This window comes from Gigantopelta aegis, chromosome 2 (genome assembly GCF_016097555.1).
Source record: "Gigantopelta aegis isolate Gae_Host chromosome 2, Gae_host_genome, whole genome shotgun sequence".
Taxonomy (NCBI): domain Eukaryota; kingdom Metazoa; phylum Mollusca; class Gastropoda; order Neomphalida; family Peltospiridae; genus Gigantopelta; species Gigantopelta aegis.
The window spans coordinates 33,616,428-33,641,925 of NC_054700.1; the positions used below are offsets into that span (position 1 = coordinate 33,616,428).

A 25,498-nucleotide genomic window follows, 5' to 3' on the forward strand; every position below is an offset into this window, starting at 1 on the left:
ATCAATGTGCTCTAGTAGTGTTGTTAAATAAAACTTATAAATTTTTATACACAAATATAAATAAAAATGGAAAACTCTTTTAACATCCAGGCCTCCTAGGAGCCAGATGGTGCCTATTTGTATTTTTTATATAGATAATATGAAATGTTTTAGTCGCCAAATGATAAAACTTGGTCACAGTGTAGAGTGCTGACATGTGTAGGATAGTAACAGACAGGCAGTCATGTCCTTTATTATTTGTATTAGATTTTGTGAAATAAAAAAGCTTTGATTTTAAATCATACATAAGGTCTAGATTTCACCTTATTCTACCCATGCACTCTGTCCTCACCTTGTTTTCTTTGCACCTGCACCTAGGAATCCAAGGGCCGGCCATTTCGTAGTCTGAACTTTCAGGATCCCTACCTTGGTGGCCGATCATCTTGCACCCGCATTAAAGATCGCCAGTATTACAAAACTCTGTTGGACCGATATTTCGGTGGCAATCATGCCCTATCGAATGACAGTGTCACGTTAAAGTACGAGCACCGATGTCTGCACCGCAACTTGCACTCGGGGCCCGGCAGTACCATTCTGTATCCGTGTGTGTCCCAGGACAGTACGAGACAGGTCCCCAACCTTTACTTGTCGCACGTTTCGGCACAAAATAAAAACGCCCCAGAACGTCATAGTAAGACAAAAGAAGCCGGCGAAGCAGAGGTTGGTAAAAGTGTTCGGTTTGTGAGCAAAAAGTGAGTTATCGAAAATGTAATTTTGGTCTCTCTTCTGTTTTTCGAAGTCGTCCATCGGAGTTAGTTCAGTGTAGCAGAACAGTTGGAAAATCTATTTATTTGCAAGTGCTATAACTGCAATGACATTCATGATTCAATGAACGATGATGCGAATTGTGACTTGAAATAGATAACAAACTTGTTATTTATAACAGATTTTCATTAAATGTTGTTAGCTTTTTGGAACGTTTTTTCTATACTCACAGGGTTACAGCTACACTAACAAAATGGAGAAATCACTTCATCCTCAAAATAGTTTTGAGAAAAGTGTGGAGATTAAGGGAAAAGTGAGGCAGGAAAGTCCATTTCCTTAAAAATCGAGTTTTAAAAATAATCACATTTTGATATGTGGACACAACATAATGTAGCCTAACTACATATTATGTAGGCAGATTAATATCTTCTCTTTTTTTTCTTTTTTTTAAAGTATAAAGTTGTTTTTCTATGCATTAATCATGCATTTCTTTTGTCACAAATTATTTTTTTTTTTAAAGAAGATAGTAGGTACCTTTCTTTGAAACAAAATGTATCTTGTAATATCGTTTACATTCTCTTCTCAAGTTATACATGCAGGAATCTTCAGATATATTCCAGATTTGCTGATTGTTAAATGGTTTTTTACTTCATGCTGACGATGTGTTCACATGCTGCGTAATAAGAAAAACAATGATTGAGATCCCTGTCTGTGTAAATCATGTGATCGTCATTTCATTTGTTTTGTTAACATTATTGACGATTGTAGTGTTTTATATAAAATACTAACAATACTTTAAAAAAAAGAGAAAAAAAGGTGCATGATTTGTAAGATTAACAACATTAAAAACATTAACAATTTAGGGTGGGATTTTTTTGTGGTAATAATATTTACTTGTTAAAGTTTCACTTCAATAGTTTGATGGACATATGGTTGTGGTCTGTTTGCATTTTGACCATATTACCGATTATAATGTAATGATTTTAATTTGGATTAACCGAAGTCGGAGTGGATTTCACCCTTGAGCTTTTTGGTAAGCAAGGCGAAGTTCAGTGGCATAGGGCAACGTTTCTCTCAGAACACTCTGTAGTCATGAGCAGTCATGAGAGCCATCTCCTGAATGATCAGGTCAGGGCAGTAGTTTGACAGATAATGTCTCAATGTCTAGCAGGGCTTCTGGAATATGGTAGCTCGATGCCCGTGGCTAGTGTTTTTCACAGTCGGGCAAGTAAATACTGTCTCCTGCCATGCCTGACTGCTAGTAAAAAACCCAAAACTCTTTAATAGCTAGCACTATAGACCCAGGTATCTGTGGTGTGTGCTTGAGACAGAATGCTTGAATCTTAATTGGATATTCCTGTAAGCCCAAAAAATCTAGATAATATGACTGAAACAAAGTATCATAAAGGTAATAATTAATGTTTTAAAGGCTTCTTGCTAGAATTTGTGGCTAGAAGTCTTACACAGGGAAACTGGTCTAAACCGGATCATGTTCAGGATATGGTGTTTAGAGGGTCACGTTTTACTATTTAGAAAATTCGGGACTGTGAAACTTGGCAAGATTCTGGTTTATTCAGTGTCTGGTTTAGACATGTTTTACTGTGTAAAATTCAACCAAAAAAAAAATCATTCTTATTTACTTGTCCATTAATCGGATTCTTTGCAAAAATTTGTTTTTAAACAAATTAAAACCTAACCCTCTAAATATACAAACATTGATTTTACTTCTATGTAGTTTTAATCTTTAAAAACAACATCAAAAGCACACACACACACACAAATATATATATCATAAATACCAGTTGTCAGATTTTCATTTGTTTTAAATTAAACTAAATACATGGTTAATTTTTAAGGCATTTTTCCAATTATTACCTCAGTGGTATTATAGCAAATTGTAAAATAATGTTTTATTTTCTTCATTAAACTGGTATTCATACCATACAGAATTATTAAGAAGACAAAATAAAAACTCTATACCGGTAGGTGCACATTAAAACTTAATGATGCTAATTTGTCTGTTTACACTGAACTAATGTGGAATGCACTTTGTGAAAATGGCATAGGAACAAACTGGTTGTTCATTTGACTGTATATTGGAGTTGTCTTTCAGTTGCCACATTATCACTGACTGTCTGTATATAAACACGGTAGAATGGAGTGGTTTTAGAAATGCCCATTTCATTGTAACTTAATGAATTTTCTCACCAAAATTATCATATTTTATAACACACTTTATAGAATATCTAGAAAGCAAAGGAGGTTTTCTTAATGAATGACACATACTTGCTAGCAGGTATGTATTTTCCCAGTGTCTAAACTTACAATCAAATAGTATTCTCTGTGTACTGGCTAATTACTAACGGGTATATATGTCTATTTCGACTTATTTTTTGTGCTTATATACAATTAAGGTTCAAGCACGCTGTCCTAGACACACACCTCAGCTATCTGGGCTGTCTGTTCAGGACAGTGGATTAGTTGTTAGTGGTTAGTGAGAGAGAAGAGGGTGTAGTGGTCTTACACCTACCCACTGAGTCATTAAAACTCGCTCTGGGTGGGAGCCGGTACCGGGCTGCAAACCCTGTACCTACCAGCCTTATGTCTGATGGCTTAACCACGACACCACCAAGGCCGGTATATGTGTCTAAACTTCGTCACTGTGGGTTTATCTAGTCCTCATTAAGTCCTCATTGATTGAAATTAACTGGAGGCAGCCAGCAAATGCCACAGTACGCTTTCTGACAATCGGCTTAACAAGCAGATTTTACTTTTCACCTTTTTTTTGGACAGTATTCCAGAAACCGAGAATTTTTCATTTCGAGAGCGACAATATATTTTATTCTGTGTTTATCACAATTAAGTATCAATCCAATTGCTGTTAAAATAGTTCAGTTACAAGTTTAATTTTTAGATTATAATTTCTGAAACTGCTTTTCAGTTTTATGCATTTGCTTCCATCTTGAAATTTGAAAAGCCAAATGAAATTTGAGCCTTGGGTGTCATTGCAATTAAATACTGTATAATACTTTATTTTCGCGTTTTTCGCGTGTGAATGAAATTCGTGAAAATATATTCCACGCGAAAATAAACTTTTTATAAAGGCCGACCAAAAAAACAAACAATGTAGTCTCGTTCAACTATACCACATTAGTTTCCGATGTACGAGGCTAGTAGTAACAAAGCAGTGCTCCCTCCTGTCATGGAACAAACTACAAAACAAAAAGTTTTATGCTGTTTTCCTTCGCATGTGCTAGCGATCAGTTCATCGGACAGAGTCTACACGTGTTCAACGACGGAAGTAAACATGCATTATCACAGTATATTAAAAATGTGGAAGTGAAAAAATTCGGACTGGGCTATGTTCAGATGTTTCATAATTTTATTTTTATTTTTGGCCTGTTAGCCAATCACAAACCGTTTTGACCTAGTATTTAGACGGCAATAAATATTGTTTCAATCAAACTTAAGTTACTGAGTACTAGTAGCTTGTGCCTTCAAATTTTATTTCGTTTGTTTTAGGTTTTTGTTTTTATAACAATTATAAGGATTAACAAAAAACTGTATGCGGTAAGCACTTTCTATAAACAATAAAGTCTTGATTGGTTAAAGCAGGAAAACTATTGTTTTATGTGTATAGCACTCATGTGTACATGTAGGATTAGTTCTACAGATTAGCATAACAACCAGCAAAACTAAGTTCCGTTTTTAAAACAAAATTATTGACATCTGTACTTTGTTTTTTTATTGATGGGGGGGGGGGGTTGGGAGATTCACGAAAATAAATGTTTGCGAATTGACCCATTTTCATTAAATCGCGAAAATTTGATCCCGCGAAAATAAAGTATTCTACAGCAGTACTGTCATTTATGCTGTGTGAATTGTTACGTCATACAGCTATTTTTTTCTCTTCTATTATTTTCTTTTTCTTCTTCTTTCTTCTAGATATTTGCTAGTACCGTAATGTTTAGTACAGATTGCCAGTGATAATGTGGTAAACTTTAGAAAGTGGCAGCTAGGTTTTGCATACTTAACTGTTACGGCTGAGGATGGTGCATTTGAAAAGTGCTTTATAATAATATGAATGATGACATGATATAATGTCAGCATTTAACCTGTTTCTTGTGGAGATTTAAAAAAAAAAAAAGTGTTGCAGCAACTTTAACGAGCATGATATCTGTTGTTTCAGGGCTTTAGATGGCACCAAAGTCAAGGTGATAAATATTGTGCCCCCCAAAAAAATCATGCCGAAATTAAAGACAAACATGCTGACCTGAAAATATTTCAACTCAAAAACACTGGAATGTTAAGCTTTGTTTAGGTTCAAATAACTTGAATTTTTGTTTTAATATAACTAATTCTTCAGCTGCTGGTAATAATATTTCTATGCTAAAAAGACCTCGCTTTTCTCAGATCACACAAAAGTAATATGTTAGGCCGAAATTAGTGAGATCTAAAGCCCTGCGTTTGTGAATTGTGATTACATGGGTTTCGTAAGCATAATTGTCGTAACAGTTAATAGTGCATGCTATGTACCAGCTTAAAATTTCCAGGTATGAAGGGGCTGAATTTACAAATACCGTTTTTTTGTTTTTTTGGGGTTTTTTAAACCCAGGTGTTTAAGCATTATAAAGACATAAAGAGGCTTTGTAAACTTGGCTCATTGAGTTTTGTTGTCAAAAAAAAAAAACCAACCATTGTATTTATTAATAGATCCATCATTTGTTATTCTACAATTTATTTATTTTTAAAAGTTATGTTAAATATTCAAGTGCGAACAGTGATACCATGCAATAGTAGTGCCATGTTGTTTAAAATAATGGCTGCATTGGTTTCAGATTTGTATTTTTACACATTGTCAGAGTTATTTTTTTTTGACAATACACCTACAAACATCTCTTTGGGGATGGGAGGCGACAAGTATATCATCAGAAAATATTTTAAATTCTCATAAAAATGGAAGTATATAATAATGCAACCTAATAAGATAAGTTTTGCAGTAATTTTTCTTAACATTTATAGATTTTGTAACTGTTTTAGTGAGTTGTTTAATTAACACAACTAAATGGAGTGTTTTTACACTTAAAAATATTATATAAACTTTTAAAATTATGATAGTGTAACATATATAAATGTATCAAATTATGTCTGATTTTGGGTATGTTTTTTGTATCAGAATAGTACTGCATCAAATGTTCATACATGTATAATACACTTATTATACACTTGAACGTTTCACTGTCAAATACAAAGTTCAAATACATTAAATAATTGTTTAATAAAAATCTGCTCTTTTTCGGGGGGGGGGGGGGGGGGGGTACAGGGGACAGGGGAATACATTATTTTGTCCTTAATGTTTTTGGGTTTTTTAAATAATGATCTTTGAGATCTACTATAATGGTAATTGAATGTTAGAAATTCGAATAATGTATTATGTTGAGATTGTGCATGTGGATATTTAAATTGTTCTTCTCCAGTTGCTATAGACCTGTATCTCTTCCATCAACGGACCTGACAAACTCATCCTTCCTGACTTTCTTTCATTTATTTCTATCTTTGCTTTGACCCTCTAACTGTGCATAGATAGTGACCCTGGACCTTTCAACTTTTAACCCATTATTTGCACAGTGTTACATTTTAATAGAACAAATTCACATTACTTTCACATTACTTCCCAAGTTTTGCTTTCTGCTCAGTTTATTAACATAGTGTAGTAGTGTTACTTACTCTTTTTTTTATAAATGCTGTTACTGTTTTTAATATATATTTTTGTTAGTTTATTTATTTTTAATATAAAATTTTAAAAACCTTTTTCTGTGTTGTTGTTTCTTACTGTTAATTAAATTGAACATATATAACTACATGTATAGGCATGGAATGTACATCCACAGATTCAGATAACATGTCTTGTTTTTGTTTTTGTCTTAACTAAGTTACAGTAGATTTGGATAAACATTCTTATTATAGTTAGGGTTTTAAGCTGGATGCGAAAAATTAATAGAAATATGGTGAATTTGATCAGAAAATCTAGCCAAATTCTAGTGACATTTGGCTAAACAGAATTATTTGTTTAAAATAGCCATACACTTACAAACAACAAATGATTTACAAACAACAAATGATTTTCGAATTATCAGTAGCTTTTTTGTAAATCATATTTGGCGAACAACAGCTTGCACACTGAAGCTGTTTAAATTATTTCAATTGTTTAAATCCAGAGTGCTTTCAACATATTTATCATAATATTGTTTACATTTCCCAGTATCTTGCTTTTGACATTTGTTATTGACGTTAATAACATGACTTCATTTTACTGACAGGGGCAGGATGTAGCCCAGTGGTAAAGCGTTCGCTTGATGCGTGGTTGGTCTGGGATCGATCCCCGTCGGTGGACCCGTTGGGCTATTTCTGGTGTAACAAAGGCCGTGGTATGTACTGTCCTGTCTGTGGGATGGTGCATATAAAAGATTGCTGCTAATCGGAAAGAGTAGCCCATGAAGTGGCGACAGCGGGTTTCCTCTCAATACCTGTGTGGTCCTTAACCATATGTCCGACGCCATATAACCGTAAATAAAATGTGTTGAGTGCGTCGTTAAATAAAACATTTCCTTCCTTCCTTCATTATACTGACCTAAAATTATACATGTAAGCAGTGGTTGGCAGCACTGTATCCAGGTAGAAATAGTCTGATCTGACCAACCAGTGCTGACTACCTTTGACAGAACCCTCAGTTTTTAATGACACTGACTGGCAATATTGTACTATCAGAGTATGAATTTAACATGGGAAAGCCATGCAGACACACATGTTTTTATGCACATGACTTACATAATATCCATCTAAACAGTATGTAAACAATAAACAGTTTAAAATTTGAGTATATTAGGAAAAGCTGATTGTTTCATACACTGACAGGGTAAGAATTAAGTTATAAGATTATAGATAAGTTTTATGGTGTCGTTAACTAAACATTTCTTTTCTTTTTAAATTCCAAAAGCCATCTGTTTTGAAGTAACATGTTTGGTAGTTGTTGGTTGTTTGGTTTGGTTTGGTTTGGTTTTTCGGGGGGAGGGGGGAAAACCATAATTTAAAACATTGATTTGAGTTCCCTCATTTATCTGAATCTGTTGATAAAACTTGGTATCAGGTCTATTGTTAAAGAAATAATTAGTGTACATTTTTAACAGTTTTTAGTTTGAAATTTTTGTTTGTGTAAATGGTGAACATGCATTTAACTGCTTATATGTTTAAAACATATGTGACCATGTCTACGAAAAACGGTACAGATGAGGCGATATAGTAAAATATGATTTTGGCAATTTTCAAAAGCAAGTTGTCACAGGAGTATGATGGCAACAATATTTCATCTCAAAGATAAATGTGACAACTGGCATTTTGAACCTTTAATTAAGATGAGAGTTGTCTCCATTGTTAAAAGAGTCAGAATGGAAATAGGTTTATTATAGTACTCTTGGGTTCAGATTTTCGAAGCTATTGTAAGTCTATGACATCGTAAGCTATGATGTCAGTATGACATGTGCTGTAGTGACATCATAGACTATGATGGTGTTATGATTTCTTAGTGCTAAGGCAGCTTCAGATCTCTAGCCTAGTTAATTAATATGTAGACAAACTGTAAATTCATCATGAAAAATAATAAACGGACAACAATTAGCAGAAAAAAGTTTTTCATTTTGATGTAATGTATAAAACACTTGCATGTTGATATCGTTTCCAACAAACAGTGCCCAGCATGTGCCACATTGAAATTCCATGTGATGTCAGTTTAAACAACATTTATTATGAATGCCATCATACCTCATATGTACTCTTTTCTGCAGACGTGGTCACGTAAATATTGTTATTTTTAACCAGATTTTGATAGTTTTGGTTGCTGGGGCTTTTGATTACCAAGTGTTGAGCATAAAGCAAAAAAAATTAATTAAAAATTAAATAATAATAATAAAGAAACAAAGAAACAAAAAATGAAAAAATGAAAAAACCCAAAACAAAACAAAAAATTAATGTATTTAATAATGGCTCACAGCCTAACCACTGCATGTGACTGTTTCTGACTTTTCAGAATGGCGAAAACCTAACGCATGGCACGATCCAACAGATCTTGCACGATGATCGCCACCACTGTCACTCCGCACTGTCGCAATTCTATGACATGCCTACCTCTAACCTCCTGTACGCACCCTCCGTCATTGCCGGCAACCCACACCTCATCTCACAGCACCCCCACTGCACCTCTCACATCCCACATCGCCTCAGCCCATACTCCAAATCTAAATCTTATTCCCATTTGTCCAACCTTCAGCCAAACTATGGTAGCCGGTGGCAAAGCAAGGTTGGGAGCCTAGCTAATCTGAACGAACGAACCGTGCCGTCATTTCAGGTAAGGGACAGAAATAAGATTTTTTTTTTTTAAATGTCTCTTCTTTTTCTTCTTCTTCTTCTTCTATTTCTTCTTCTTTTTCTTCTTCTTCTTTTGGAATTTCAGTTTGTGTTGTTTTTTAAGTGGAGTCATGCCAGGATAAGATGTGTTCTTTGTACACTGAATTTTGTTCTTCTTGTGTTTGTCTTTTTGATTTGTTCGTAGTCTGAATTGTGCTGTTTTTCTCTGAATATTGTTTCCTACAAGATAATTTATCTACAGTTTAACTTGATCATAGCTAGAGCAGCTGTCTGAGGCATTGAAGGTCACAAGATCCATTGCCATCAATGGAATCTGTTCCCAGTCAGTACAATCCAGTGCTAACAAATGTAGCATATGACTAGTATATTAAAGACCTACAGTATGATCCATCCAGACATTTAGTTTTTTATCCAGTGATAGTATATTAAAGACCTACGATATGATCTATCCAGTCTGTTGGGTTTATGTCCAATACAATCCAGTGATAATATATTAAAGACCTACGGTATGATCTGTCCAGTCTGTTGGGTTTATGTCCAGTACAGTCCAGTGATTGTATATTAAAGACCTACAGTATGATCTGTCCAGTCTGTTGGGTTTATGTCTAGTACAATCCAGTGATAGTATATTAAAGACCTTCGGTATGATCTGTCCAGTCTGTTGGGTTTATGTCTAGTACAATCCAGTGATAGTATATTAAAGACCTTCGGTATGATCTGTCTAGTCTGTTGGGTTTATGTCCAGTACAGTCCAGTGATAGTATATTAAAGACCTATGGTATGATCTGTCCAGTCTGTTGGGTTTATGTCCAGTACAGTCCAGTGATAGTATATTAAAGACCTATGGTATGATCTGTCCAGTCTGTTGGGTTTATGTCCAGTACAGTCCAGTGATTGTATATTAAAGACTACGGTATGATCTGTCCAGTCTGTTGGGTTTATGTCCAGTACAGTCCAGTGATAGTATATTAAAGACCTATGGTATGATCTATCCAGTCTGTTGGGTTTATGTCCAGTACAGTCCAGTGATAGTATATTAAAGACCTACGATATGATCTATCCAGTCTGTTGGGTTTATGTCCAATACAATCCAGTGATAATATATTAAAGACCTACGGTATGATCTGTCCAGTCTGTTGGGTTTATGTCCAGTACAGTCCAGTGATTATATATTAAAGACTACGGTATGATCTGTCCAGTCTGTTGGGTTTATGTCTAGTACAATCCAGTGATAGTATATTAAAGACCTTCGGTATGATCTGTCCAGTCTGTTGGGTTTATGTCCAGTACAGTCCAGTGATTGTATATTAAAGACCTACGGTATGATCTATCCAGTCTGTTGGGTTTATGTCCAATACAATCCAGTGATAATATATTAAAGACCTTCGGTATGATCTGTCCAGTCTGTTGGGTTTATGTCTAGTACAATCCAGTGATAGTATATTAAAGACTACGGTATGATCTGTCAAGTCTGTTGGGTTTATGTCCAGTACAGTCCAGTGATTGTATATTAAAGACTACGGTATGATCTGTCCAGTCTGTTGGGTTTATGTCCAATACAATCCAGTGATAGTATATTAAAGACCTTCGGTATGATCTGTCCAGTCTGTTGGGTTTATGTCCAGTACAGTCCAGTGATTATATATTAAAGACTACGGTATGATCTGTCCAGTCTGTTGGGTTTATGTGTTGGGTTTATGTCCAATACAATCCAGTGATAATATATTAAAGACCTACGGTATGATCTGTCCAGTCTGTTGGGTTTATGTCCAGTACAGTCCAGTGATTATATATTAAAGACTACGGTATGATCTGTCCAGTCTGTTGGGTTTATGTCCAGTACAGTCCAGTGATAGTATATTAAAGACCTACTGTATGATCTGTCCAGTCTGTTGGGTTTATGTCCAGTACAGTCCAGTGATAGTATATTAAAGACCTACGGTATGATCTGTCCAGTCTGTTGTGTTTATGTCTAGTACAATCCAGTGATAGTATATTAAAGACCTTCGGTATGATCTGTCCAGTCTGTTGGGTTTATGTCCAGTACAGTCCAGTGATTGTATATTAAAGACCTACGATATGATCTATCCAGTCTGTTGGGTTTATGTCTAGTACAATCCAGTGATAGTATATTAAAGACCTTCGGTATGATCTGTCCAGTCTGTTGGGTTTATGTCCAGTACAGTCCAGTGATTGTATATTAAAGACCTCTATGGTATGATCTATCCAGTCTGTTGGGTTTATGTCTAGTACAATCCAGTGATAGTATATTAAAGACCTTCGGTATGATCTATCCAGTCTGTTGGGTTTATGTCCAGTACAGTCCAGTGATAGTATATTAAAGACCTACGGTATGATCTGTCCAGTCTGTTGGGTTTATGTCCAGTACAGTCCAGTGATAGTATATTAAAGACCTCTATGGTATGATCTATCCAGTCTGTTGGGTTTATGTCCAGTACAGTCCAGTGATTGTATATTAAAGACCTCTATGGTATGATCTGTCCAGTCTGTTGGGTTTATGTCCAGTACAGTCCAGTGATTGTATATTAAAGACCTACAGTGAGTGGAAAGTACATAATTATGAAGTGCCCATTGCTGTAATTAAGAAAGTACATGTAGCCTACTTTACAAATTTGTGGTAGGAGTGAGTTTCTTCTCCAAGTTTAATTATAGGGTGGGTGGGATTGATTAGCTCAGTCGGTAAATCACTCATCAGTGGCGCTTAAACTATTGAGTTGTAGGATCAAACATTCCTGGCTGATCCATTGGGTTTTTTCCAGTCCCAACCTGTGCCCCATGACTGGTATATCAAAGGCCATGGTATGAGGTGTCCTGTCTGTGAGAAAGTACATACCCAAGAAAAAAGTAAAGTTTGTTTTATTTAACGACGCCACTAGAGCACATTGATGTTTTATCTTATCATCGGCTATTGGACATCAAACATATGGTCATTCTGACACTGTTTTTTAGAGGAAACCTGCTGTCGCCACATAAGACTACTCTTTTACGACAGGCAGCAAGGGATCTTTTATTTGCGCTTCCCACAGGCAGGATAGCACAAACCATGGCCTTTGTTGAATCAGTTATGGATTACTGGTCGGTGCAAGTGGTTTACACATACCCACTGAGCCTTGTGGAGCACTCACTCAGGGTTTGGAGTCGGTATCTGGACTCCCCTCCCCAGTGCTGGAGCAAAATCTTAAATTCAGGCAAAAATTATATAGATATTCGGACAAAATGTGCTTACTTACATGTAAGGCCTTTTTACTATGTATTTCCATCATTCTACCCTCAAAATTAGTTGTAATCCATGTAAAAATGTGTAGTGATTCGTTTGCAGCCCTATATACTGTTTGGTAGTAATGCTAATATGAATAAATGTTGATATTCAGATTCGGGCATTTGCGTTTAAATTCGGGCAAAAGCCAGCCTGTTCTCTCCCCCCCCCCCCCCCCCCCAAAAGCAAAAATGGGAGCCCGTACACCTATAAGTTTAAGTTTGAAGCATGCATCACGTATTTCACACCTAATGACTGTTAGTTAAGCTGTGTTCTGTGTGATTAAATCACATTGATATCCTTTTTCAAAACATTACTGAAAGGTTACTCTTCAGAGGAAAGAAATGTTTTATTTAATGATGCACTCAACACATTATATTTACGGTTATATGGCATTGGAAATATGGTTAAGGACCACATAGGTATTGAGGGAGGAAACCCGCTGTCGCCACTTCATGGGCTACTCTTTTCGATTAGCAGCAAAGGATCATTTATATGCACCACCCCATAGACAGGATAGCACATACCATGGCCTTTGATTACCAGTCGTGGTGCACTGGCTTACTCTTCAGAGAGTACAAACACTAACTATTTGAAGTAAAAAATATGCACTCCTTTTTTATCATTATTAAAATAAGTTTTAATAGTTGTTTTCCCATTTAAGTCATTGCAACTAATAGATGTGTATTTCTTTATAGTTTATGCCATGTGAAAAGAACAAATTAAAGAAGACGAGTATTTCACTATCTATATTATCTTTGATAAATAAAGTTATTGTTTTTTTTATTATTGCTTTTGTTTTTTAGGTGGTTTTTTCTTCTTATTTTGTTATTTGGTTGTTGTTATTAATGTTATTTTGTTATTTCTTGTTTATCAATCATTGGAAAGGTTTTTTGGCTCACATGCCACTCAATTAATGGCTGTAAATAGAACAACAATTTTCATAAACAGTCTTACTGTCAACGTTTGTTTTGTTACATGTGGATTAAGGTTTGGTTAAAATTAATATAGGACCACACTTTCACTTCTGGTTTTGGAATAACTGCTCTCTACCCACTTTAAAAAAAAAATTTTTTTTAACTATTCCGCAATTAAGTGACATGCAAGCCATCATTGTTATTGCCATTTTAGCTTGAAACAATACACATATATTTATATTTATATTTTTTAAAGTTTGTTGTTTATGTACTGCTGGCTTTGGCAGTTTTTCATTGGTATTATTTTCATCAGTATTATTTTCCCTTTCACTACTTAATTTTCTTAGGATATTTTTTTTTTCCATATTAAATATGCAAGATATTTTTTGAAAGTGAAAGGTTCAAAGTGGTTGATGACCCGATGTTCCCATGGTTTTCAGATAAAATGTTAACATTATTTTTAGTATATGTTTTAGTGTCCAATCCCTGTACATATATGTATTTGTTATAGCCAATGTCTAAAATCAGGCAATTTGTAAAATGTCTGAAATTTTTCAGGCAGTTTATAAATTGCCTGATTCACTCAGTCAATTTACAAAGTGCCCGAAATTTCCAGTCATTTTACAAACTGCCTGGAAAATGAGCCCCTTTATTTGACAAATTGACTGAAATGAGTCAGATGAAAGAAAATGCAGATAATGTATATCTTTATGACTTATTTATTCGGTATGAAAGACGAGTTGATGTGAGAGTTCACTATAATGACGCATTGTGCTCTCTTAACTAAGTGACATTCATTTGATGTAAACACCACATATAGTATAACAACAGTAACTAAAGATTAGAGATATACCTTTGATGTTTACACAGTATAAGAGACAAGAAAGACAAATATCATTTTGATACTGTGAACTCGGTGCCATTGTGACTCTGGAGAATCTGAGGGGCACCATGCAAATAGCAAGAAAATATCAACAAGTTGAAATGTAACATTTGTAGGTCAGAGGTCGCTTGGTTGTAGCACGCTTACGTTTCTTTTGATACTCAAAGAGATTTGTAGAGCTCATGGGATTCTTAGGTGATATTGGCATAGTTGTTCAAATTTGTTATCATCTTATCTCAGCCGCCATGCCCAGTTGAAACATAGGCATGCTTTATGATGTCAAATATGTCATCTATATCAGTGAAGTAGACGAAATCCTCAGAATCTCCTTTTCGTTTTCGTATCAAGTTTTGAACATCACCGCATTGGAAAATTTCATACCTTCCCAGATGTAATATTGACGGTTAGATTTCTTTTCAGATTAAGCAGCTACCGTAACTTCTTCTAACAAAAAAGTAGCAGTAGCAATGATTTGGAATCAGAATTTTTTTTTTTAACAACTCCTCGCAAAATGTAGCTTCATACAGTGTCTACCATCTCTGAGGAATAGTGACAACTTTGACCAAGCAACCAAAATTCTATTTACGTGTCTGTATCCAGTGAAGGTTCAGGAAGCGAGATTATTTAATATGTTTGCGTCTGTCCAAAAACAAGGAGGCTATTGCACATCAGTTAATTATTGACAAGCTTTTGGAGTGGGCATTTGGTCCAAAAATAAAGAGAAAAAATAATGTAACTTAATTTGACTATTTACAACTAAACCTCACTATTAGCTATATGCCCTTTAGGTTTTTAGATCAGCAAATGATTGAAAATACTCACAATCCAAGGCCCACAGGTTTGTAAACTTTTTTGTGTTTAAGAACCCAGAAACGATTGGAGGGGAAGAAATGTTCACCCAGCCACCTGAGGGTTGCTAGTCAAAAGACTAGACAGCTTGATTAAAACCTAATATTAAAAAAATATATATAATGCATTAGTTAAAATATAAACATGCCTGTATTTATGTTAAAATGGGATAGTAAAATAAATTAAACAAGCAACTAAGACACAGAAACAGGACCCCTGCCAGAGAGTATAATTGAGTATCGTCGGTCATGCTATTAAACAAAATTAGTTGTACAGACCCAATTAATGCACCAGCATCCACCCAAAATCTGGACTAGTCTTCCTCAGGCTCATAACCAGTGGTCCACAACTGGTTCATCAAAGGCTGTGGTATGTGCTGTCCTGTCTGGGAAAGTGCATATAAAAATCCTCTTGCTGCTTATCGGAAAGAGTAGCCTATGTTGCGGCAACAGGTTTTCTCTAAAGAAATATGTCAGAATGACCATATGTTTGACGTCCAATAGCCAATGATAAGATAAAAATCAATGTGCTCTAGAGGCATTGTTAAATAAGACAAACTTACATGATTGAAATAATAAGTAAACTAATAAACTAAAATAATGATAATAACAATAATAATAATAATATCTTTTAGCTATTATAACAAGATATTTTGTCTTTATTGCCTTTCATTCTGTCTAAATAAATCATTAAAAATATACATTATCTGCATTTTCTTTCATCTCACTCATTTCAGTCAATCTTTAAAATAAAGATTCTCATTTTCCAGGCAATTTGTAAAATAACTAGAAATTTCAGGCACTTTGTAAATTGACTGAGTGAATCGGGCAATTTATAAATTGCCTGATTTTAGACATTGACTGTAACATACACATGCAATGTTGCATGCATCATTTCCATGATTTGTATAGTGCAATTCCTGGAATGACTTCTTTAAAGTTTCTGCAGTAACTCAAATCTCTTTAACTTGTTACTAACTTGTCATGCACCGTTCCTGTGACCTGTTGATCACACCAATATAATCATTTTACATGTGTAAGACTTTTTTAATGCACCATTCTCAGATCTGTTGATAATTTCATTATATTAACAGTTGTTGTGTTCGACTAACTTTTAGTGCACCATTTACAAATCTGTTGGTACCCTACTCATGTTGCTGTCAATATGTTATGTATAACCATCAATATGATAGATAATAATCATAATACATAATACAATACAATTGTTTTGTTTTTAGTGGGGGGTGGGGGGTCATAAAATTGTATAGTAGAAATCAAAACTTATTAGATACTGTTTTGAAACTCCACTTTAAAGAAAGGAATTAGTCAAAGATTTCTGGTTCAAACATGTTTGACATAATATTTTGGGGGGTATTTTTGGGGGTGGGACTGGGTGGGGTTTTTTTTTGGGGGGGGTCTTCAGAATACATTTTTATTGCTTTCATTATCAATAAAATACTGGTTTGTTTTACATTTTGTGAATTGTATGGTTTGTATCTTTTACTTGATGTTCCATATTTTTGACTGGCTGTTGATTTATTTACATGGTCGTGATTGGTTCTCTTCAAAAGTGTTACATACAGTTTGCAGCTAAAGTCATGAAGTAATGAGGGACTTTTTAACGCATTACCTATATTTTACACTTCACTACATCTGGAGTTAACACTTTTATTGACAAAATTAAGTCTGCATGGGCCCTGTTTTACGAAGCGATCTTAGTTCTAAAAATCATCTTAAATGCATATAGTAGTTAGGCACTTAAGTTGATTTTAGTGTTAAGATATGTTCGTAAAATGAGGTTCTGGACTTTAAAAAGTTTGTTAAGTATGGGTAGATATTAATTTTCTGACAAATTATACATGTACATATCGCTGGTCTATATATAGTTGAGTTTGACTGCATTTCTAAATCACTAAAACGTACATGTTAATGGTTTTTATACTGATACATTTTCATTAATATTGCAGAGAAAACATAAATTTTCATAACATATTAATGGTTTTTATATTGATACATTTTCATTAATATTGCAGAGAAAACAATTGTCGCGGAAAACATTAGCTAATGCTCGAGGCACCCAGTCATCTGTGGTACCAGACACCGAGTATCGCAACTTGGTGGATACCGAGGCAGAAAGAAACCGGCTGCTGGCCAGGAGTGGGTATAATCTCGACTGGAAGTCTGATGCCACAACTCCATCACTAAAGGCCAGGGGACTTAGTGCCCACGGACAGAGGAAGGAATCGGGTATTCTTACTGATAATTACGGTCAAAACGCTACACACTTTCTTAATGTGTGGTAATGTATGTAACCTGTTCAATGAATAATGCCCTCCACCAAATAAAGAGCATTAATGTTTACTTATTAACTGTGGCATGGTGCTCTAATAGCTTAACGGCATTTCTGTTTTCAACTTTTAATTTCATTGAAATTATACAATTCATTGTTTTAGTAAAGGGGGACTCAGTCTTTTAATATGTGTTTTAATATAAAGAGAATCATCAATGTTTCAGTATTAAAAAAATCAGTATTTCAGTATAAAAAGAACTGAATTTAGTATTTCAGTATAAAGAGAATCAGTGTTTCAGTATAAATTTACCTATTTTTCATATAGAGTTATGACCCTTGAACTGAGAAGACATGACATTTTGTATCTAGCTTTATCATGTACTGTTACAGATCAAGTTTAATTTTCATGGCGATTTACCCATTTTTCATAGAGTTATGGCCCTTGAATTTAGGAGATAAGAAAATTTGTTGGGCCCGGTAGGAGACATGTATTGCTTTAGCAGTACTCTCACAATGTTAGTTAGTTATGTTTTCTTTACTTTCTAAAAGTTCTCGTTTTGTTCCGCTTACAGATCTGATGGTCACCAAGTTTCATCCTCAGCCGATGGTGCACGGTTTGTCAGTTGTGTCTGCACCGGCCCCGGTTGTACAACGGCCCGAGCTGCAGCGGCCCAACGGGATGAACAATTCAGGAAACACTCTGAGCCGACTCACTTCCCACCTGTCAGTGAAGTCAGAGGCTCTTAACAGTCACCGGTCGACCAAGTCTCAACGAATTCGCGGAGCTTCGAACAATATGAGAATTAGACAGCTGGAAATGAGGGAGAACCATGCATTCGTCTACAGTTGATAAAATATGTAATGTTGCTATTGGAAACGTGTCCTTGACAACATAGTGCAACTGTGTTGTTACAAGAATAAGAGGTCCTTAGCAGCTTAGGGCTAACTAAGAGGAACTAATAATTGGTAACAAAGAACAACTGTGTTGTTTTAGGAACAAGTATTTAGCAACAGTCTACAGCTGTGTTGTTATAGGAACAAGTCTATAGCAACTGTGTCCAACTTTTTGTTTTGGGAACAATTTAAACCTGGCAGCAGTGGTTGTCAGTTTGTGTTCAATAACAGTTTTTTAGATTGGTGACATTCTGCTTTATGATTAGAAGAATTCTAACGGTTGACAACACAGGATGTGTTTGTGTGTAATGATGTGCCTTGAGACATTCTATTTTTAAAAAAAACAAATCGAAGAATAATTTTCGTACTCTTGGAATGCAAAAAAAAGCCATACGGGAAAATAAATACCTTTATTTCAGGTGGATTTGTTACTGTGGTGAACGAGAGTTGTATTAGTTTTTCAGGTGCCATTTAACAAGAATTAAAGAAACAAACTGTTTCAGTACATTTGGCAGGGATCACAACAGTGTAACAGATATAAAGATATTTTAGATTTTACAATTTATAGTTTGTAAAGATTGCTTTAAAGTTTGTGACATTTTTGTTTAAATATGTAACAAAGATTATTAAATATATTTAACTATTTATAAGGTGATATAATGAATAAAGTCATATTTATTAAAATTGTTCTGTCCAAAAATTTATAAATAATTAATAATCGACCATCTGGGTGACTAAATGTTATTGGCAAATTGAAGCCGATTTTGCAGGTGTATTTTATATGTAATTAATTTAACAACCACATATTTATTTGTTTTGTATCATCTTGTTTGGCTGCAAAAAATAAGTAATTTAAAAACAGAACAAAATTTGACTACTTAATCAAATATTGCACTACATTGATATTTAAAATTAAAAAAAAAAACATTTCATGTTACTAAACTTTTTCAGTTCAAAGAACTTTTCATTCTTGTGTTGTAGCAATTTGACGTGTATCATATTTCACATCTCTGAATAATCTTACTTGGATATGGTTTATTTCCACAGCTGTGTTATTGTTGTAGTTACAAGTACTTCACTCATTTTTGTAGTTAAACACATACCGGTAAACCTTCATTCTTTCACCTACATCATTTTGTTTGTACATGGCATGTTTTCAAATATATGGAGTCCAAATATTTCAATTCTTTCTCTTTTTTTCTTCTTTTTTTTGGGGGGGGGTGGGGGTGCATCTCATAAAGGGGGATCACTTGCAAGATGTCATTGGGCATAGTCTGTAGATGGGGGTGGGGCAATAAAATTCCTGAAAGTGAATGTGTAAGGGGAGCGAGGCAGAATCACTGCTCACTAAAGTATAAAGAACAAAATTACATTTTATACAATTTTAATTTTTTTAATACAATGTTTTGAGGTGGCTAACTCAGTTAGATTAAGAAGGGAAAATTCTGAAGGAGTACACACTGAACGATGTCCTAATAAAACTCCAGCATACAACAAATGATAATTATTATAACATAAACATGGTAAACATACATGTAGACTGGTTAAACATTTTTGGGGTATGTGGGTATATTATGTTTGATGAAAATCAAAGGCAAATATAAGAAAATGCACTATGGCGAGACTTAAAAGTACACATGTACATACAGTGTAACATAATTCAAGCTTGGTTATTTTTATTATACATTCCATAAAGAGAAATAGTATTAAACTGGGAAAATAACTGTGAAAACTGTCAAATAATAATTTATTTACAAACATAAAGTATTGCCAACAGTCACAGACCATTTGGTATTGAAACCACATCTTTGTATGTCATATTGTGGAATTCTCCTTACATGATTGTATTATTCAGATCACTCATCAAATATTTTAATTCATTACTTATTAAGCTGTTATGGTAGATAAATGTGTAGAACACTAATTTGTGTAGTATGTTTATGATCATGGTTTATGTCTCTTGTTGGTAGATAGAACTTTATGACAGGTATATGCATGGTTTCAGTTGGAAGGTACCGTAACCTTAATCAGTTTTACATGTAGCTAAAATTGTATCTAAGAGATAATTTTGCTTGTTTTGTGTTCATATGATTCACACTGGTTTTACACTTGGTGCTGTTATGTTACATAAAGTATTGTGCCACACTCCAGTATTGTAAACATCACAGTATTATCAGTTGTCTCCCTTGCCAAATAGCCCAAATACTAGTAGAGATGAGAATATAGGTTCCATTAGACCAAATCAATTCGTATTGCCGATAATGTTAACGTTTACTAATAAAACTCATATAAGCAGCGTTTCAACACACCCAGGACGTACAGCAATAGAAAGTGTGGCACCTCACATCTAATCTAGCTGCAAGAAAATGGGGGGTCACGTATCATTTAAGAGATTTAATTTATGTTTTTAATAGCAACCGTCATTTTTGCTGAAAATTGCAGTTCCATTTTTGGGGGTACCCCGCATTAGTTTCAACCTCTGGTATATACTGCATAACAACTGTATAACAAATAAAAGTGTATTTATTTATTCTCAATGGATAATAGTATTTGCACAAATAGTCAATGTCACATATTACTACCAATCACACCCACAGCTGCTTTTACTCCGTAAATATTTGACGGTGCACGTCGAACTTTGACACAGTACTCTCTTCTTTGGTACTATGCAACCAATAACAGGGTTCCAACATAATACATCACAGTATTATCAGTTGTCTCCCTTGCCACAAAGTCCAAAATACCAGTAGACATGAGAAAAATAGGATTCTGATCTAATACATTACAGTATTATCAGTTGTCTCCCTTCCACAAAGCCTAAATACTAGTAGACATGAGTATAATCGGGTTCTGACATACGTCTCCCTTACCACAAAGCTTAAACACTAGTTGTGACATATTTGTCTTTTAGAGATAAATGCATTTAAAATTTCTGTCCCATTATGCATTGAGAACTGAATGATAATTGTACAACAAAGTAAATTCCCACTGCATTCATTAAAACTAGTAAAACAACAGAACCAAGTTGTTTGAATCTCATAATACAGTGAAACATTTTTAAACCAGACACCCACAGGACCAAGTATAAAGTCTGATTTTTAAAGGGTATCTTGTTTAGAGAGATTCTGTTCTGTACCGATATTTAAAAAGAGATTGTGAAAAATATCTGGTTTTGAGAATCCTGGTTTATTGAGAGAGTGGTTTTTGAGGGGCTTCACTAAACATGCATACCATGCATTACCACACATAACTCACTTTTTTCACTTGTTGGTTAAAAACCTTTTTTGAATTGTTAGTTAAAACTGTTCTGTACCCATGTCACGAACTGTAAACTTCTCGTACTTGAGGCAGTATTTCAGATAATTGTGTGCCTTGTTGTTGAGCACTTTGATTGTTGTTACATGTGTATGATGTGTGTGTTGATGTTTCGTATCGCAGACACCGGTACAATGCTTTGCTGTGCTAGTATTTGACTTGGTAAACACGGGTCGCTGTACAGTGTGGTCATTTGAATTTATTATAAACCTTATAATTAATACACATCTTGGGCAGACAGAGTGTGCATTTTGTTTTAAATGCATACATGTAGGCATCGGAATATGACAGTTATGGTAGGGTGTGTGGTGGAGATATATATTAATTTGATCTTCAGCTGGTATGTGTGTGTGTGGGGGGGGGGGGGGGGGGGGGGCAATGCATTATCTTCAGTTGGGTGGGCCAGGTAGACGGGTGTCTAGTAAGGGTTAGGTTTAAACTTCTCTCGATTTTAATATCATTTTATTAAGTGGTTTATTTAAAGCTTCCTAAACTAATTAATCTGTGATCTACATGTAGTTGAAGCATTTAGTGATTGGGGGAGGGTAGGGGGATAAGAAGGGCAGAAGTTACAATTCATGAAATTAGCTGGTTACTTTGATAAAATTGCATGGGCACCAACTGGAAATTTAGGGTAGGCAGGAGGGTTAAGGAAAACTATAGTCCATCCCATCCTCCTATAAAAATGTTATTTGTAAATAATTTCAGTTTTGTTTGATGCAAGAAGAAAAGTAAAAGTGTTTTGAAAATATTTTTTAAAATACTGTTTTTGTGTCCAGTTTAGAAAACAATCTGCTCAGAAAGAAATAACTTGTAGTAAATTCTATAGCATGAAAAAAAAAAGTGTTCCCTGTGGGATGGACTATAGGTCATTAGAAATTGCAAATGAAATTGTCTCGTTGCTGGCTTATTTTGACAAATTTGCTTGGGCATTCACCAGAATATTTTACGAGATGGAGGAAAAAGGTAAATACATGTAAAAAAAAAAAAGTCCCACATTCAGTGTGTTTTAATCGGTTAGTGGTTTATTTATAGCTTAATTCCACAATGTTTGTTTGTTTATACTTATTATCATGCTTATATCCAATTAAGGATCCAGTACGCTGGGCACTTACTGTGGCTATCTGGGTTGTCTAACTTACAGGGCTAATGATTGGTTGTTAGTGGTCATTAAACTCGCTCTCGGTGGAACCGGAACTGGGATACAAACTGAGTACCTACCAGCCTCAAGTCCAATGGCTTAACTACTACACCATCAAGGTGACAATAGACCAGTAATGGTAACACATCAGGGCTTTTAGATTATGGTAGTCCCACTCCCATGGCTAGTGATATTCAGTGTTGGGCTAGTAAATAACTACTATAATGAGCCCGATGGCTAGTGGAAAAAAAACCTTGTTAAATGCTGCATTTACATTATATTGTAAATATGAATCTCCTGCCCTCTCTTTCCACCCCTTCTTTCCACCCCCAATCTAAGGATTTTTAAGCTGTATCTCCCTCTTTGGGTGACTTATTCGATTATTACTATTAGTAAAATTGTATTTATTTAAAGAAGGGCTATTGAATTTTTAATCATGGGTAGTACATTTTTAAAATCACTAATCCCATGGCTAGTGGAGTTTTATAAAATTCTAGAAGCCCTGCACATCAGTTTATTGGAATATGAGGTTATGTGAAACGTTTAATTTGCCAGTTGGCCAGTACATTTGTCACTACATACAAGTTAGACGTTTCAGTCGGTAGGCAGCAAAGGATTTTTAAATGCACTTGTTAATAGATGGAACACCACCTACCATTATAATTGTTATTTCACTTGTTGGTCCATTTATTTTTATTTTTAATTCAAAATCTTAAGCCTGCCCCCCCCCCCCATCCCCCCCCCCATATAGGTACCCCAGGTTAAATATACTTGGTTTATATCAAAGTTAATCCCATTAGAATGTAAAGTGATATGATACCATTTGCGCATGATTACTGTTATCTGAATGTCAATGAAACAAGTTGAGTGATATAAATTAAAATAGATTATGGGTAGCAAATAATATGTTACGTTCACTACCACTTCATATCATGTTTATTTCCCATGTGAATTAATTTTCACTGTCATTTGCTAAAGCTCCTGACAGCTGAAACTTTTTTCTGCATTAATTATATTACCCAATCATACAATGAAATATACTTGGTTTATATTAAAGTTATATCCCATTAGAAAGTGAAGTCATGTGATATACTTGGTTTATATTAAAGTTACATCTCATTAGAAAGTAAAGTCATGTGATATACTTGGTTTATATTAAAGTTACATCCCATTAGAAAGTAAAGTCATGTGATATGTTTGGTGCACCATGACCCTTTCCGGAATGTCAATGAAACAAGTTGAGTGATACAAATTAAAATTGATTTTGGCTAATAAATGGTATGTTAAATTCACTATTTCGTACCATGTTGATGTCCCTTGTGAATTAATTTTCATGGTCACTCTGGACACATGTAAATACAACATGAAATGGAAGCTCGTCTAATATCTTATAATTATTATTCATCTATCTTAAGTGAATTTTTTTTAATTTTTTTTTTTTTTTAATGACACCACTAGATCAAACTGATTAACCATCAGCTATTGGATGTCAAACAATTGTTAAATCCGACATCTACACGTAATCTTAGAGGAAACCCATTACATTTGTCCATTACTAGCAAATGATCTTTTATAAATACTTTCCCATACAGAACTGCTCATACCAGTGTTTGATATACAAGGCTTGAGGTAGTGAGGTCGACTGCTATTGGCTTTCTACGTGAATATGTTAACAGCATGTTGTTATATTGTGTGCATGATATTCAAATCTGTGATAATTCAATGTCTCATCTTTTTTTTTTACATGAAGATGTAATTGTTAAATACATCGTTATATATTTGTTACTCATTTGATTTCCATGTCGTATATACTCTGTGAACAGTAGATAGTTTGTCTTTATGTTATGTATGTTTTAATGTATACTCTGGACACCTAATTTATTAATGACAAATTGTTATTTTATCTACATTTTGTAAAATCTGATATTTAAATTTTTTATTTAAATTTTGTTTATCAGTCTTCTGAAATTAAATATTTCATAAATTGATTTCAGTCATGGTTTTATTTCATAGGAGAAAAAAAAAATTGTAGTATGTTTTAAATTATCCATTTACTAATTAAAAACGGGATTTCATTTCCTACGTTAAAGCTTTTCTGTTTTTTAACTATAAACTATATAAATGGGATTCTATATATGCTTAGAATCGGTCTTTAGATTACTATAATAGTGCCATGAAGAAGAAAACCTCACATGCTTATAGTTTGTCCCATCCTACAAAAAAAATTGTAAAAATAATTTCAGTTTGGTTCAATGTACATGTAAGAAGAAAAATAAGTGTTTAGAAAACAATTGTTTCAGAAATAAATGACCACGGTGGTCCCTGTGGGAAGGACTATAGATTATGAAGAAGAAAACCTGGCATGTTTAGATTACTACAGTGTCAAGAAGAAGAAAATCCAACATATTTAGATTACTATAGAGCCATGAAGAAAAAACCCAACGTGTAGATTACTATAGGGCCATGGAGAAGAAGCCTGATGTGTGTAGATTACTATAGGGCCATGAAGAAGAAGCCTGATGTGTGTAGATTACTATAGGGCCACGAAGAGATTACTATAGGGAATGAAGAAGAAAACCTGAAATTTTTAGATTACTATAGGGCCATGCAGAAAAACCCTGGTATGTTTAGATTACAATAGGGCCATGAAGAAGAAAACCTGGCATATTTAGGTTACAATAGTGCCATGAAGAAGAAAACCTGATATGAAGATTACTATAGGGCCATAAAGAAGAAAACCTGATGTGTAGATTACTATAGGGCCATAA

At 34.5% G+C, this 25,498-nt stretch overlaps 1 protein-coding gene across 5 annotated transcripts in view; it reads left to right on the forward strand.

The window, feature by feature from the left end:
- The window catches only part of LOC121384047 (tubulin polyglutamylase ttll6-like), a 74,799-nt gene extending 55,841 nt beyond the window's left edge, over window positions 1–18,958 (forward strand). For 2 of the 5 annotated variants that reach the window (XM_041514247.1, XM_041514265.1), the window contains 4 exons: window positions 9,068–9,145; window positions 13,141–13,212; window positions 17,124–17,337; window positions 17,953–18,958. In XM_041514247.1, coding sequence (XP_041370181.1) covers window positions 9,068–9,145; window positions 13,141–13,212; window positions 17,124–17,337; window positions 17,953–18,230 — 642 coding nt within the window. In that variant the 3' untranslated portion in view covers window positions 18,231–18,958. Of the gene's footprint in view, window positions 1–357; window positions 700–9,067; window positions 9,146–13,140; window positions 13,213–17,123; window positions 17,338–17,952 lie in introns of all 5 variants that reach the window. The other 3 variants (XM_041514255.1, XM_041514274.1, XM_041514238.1) reach the window with 2 other exon arrangements.
- The last annotated feature ends 6,540 nt before the right edge of the window (window positions 18,959–25,498 follow it).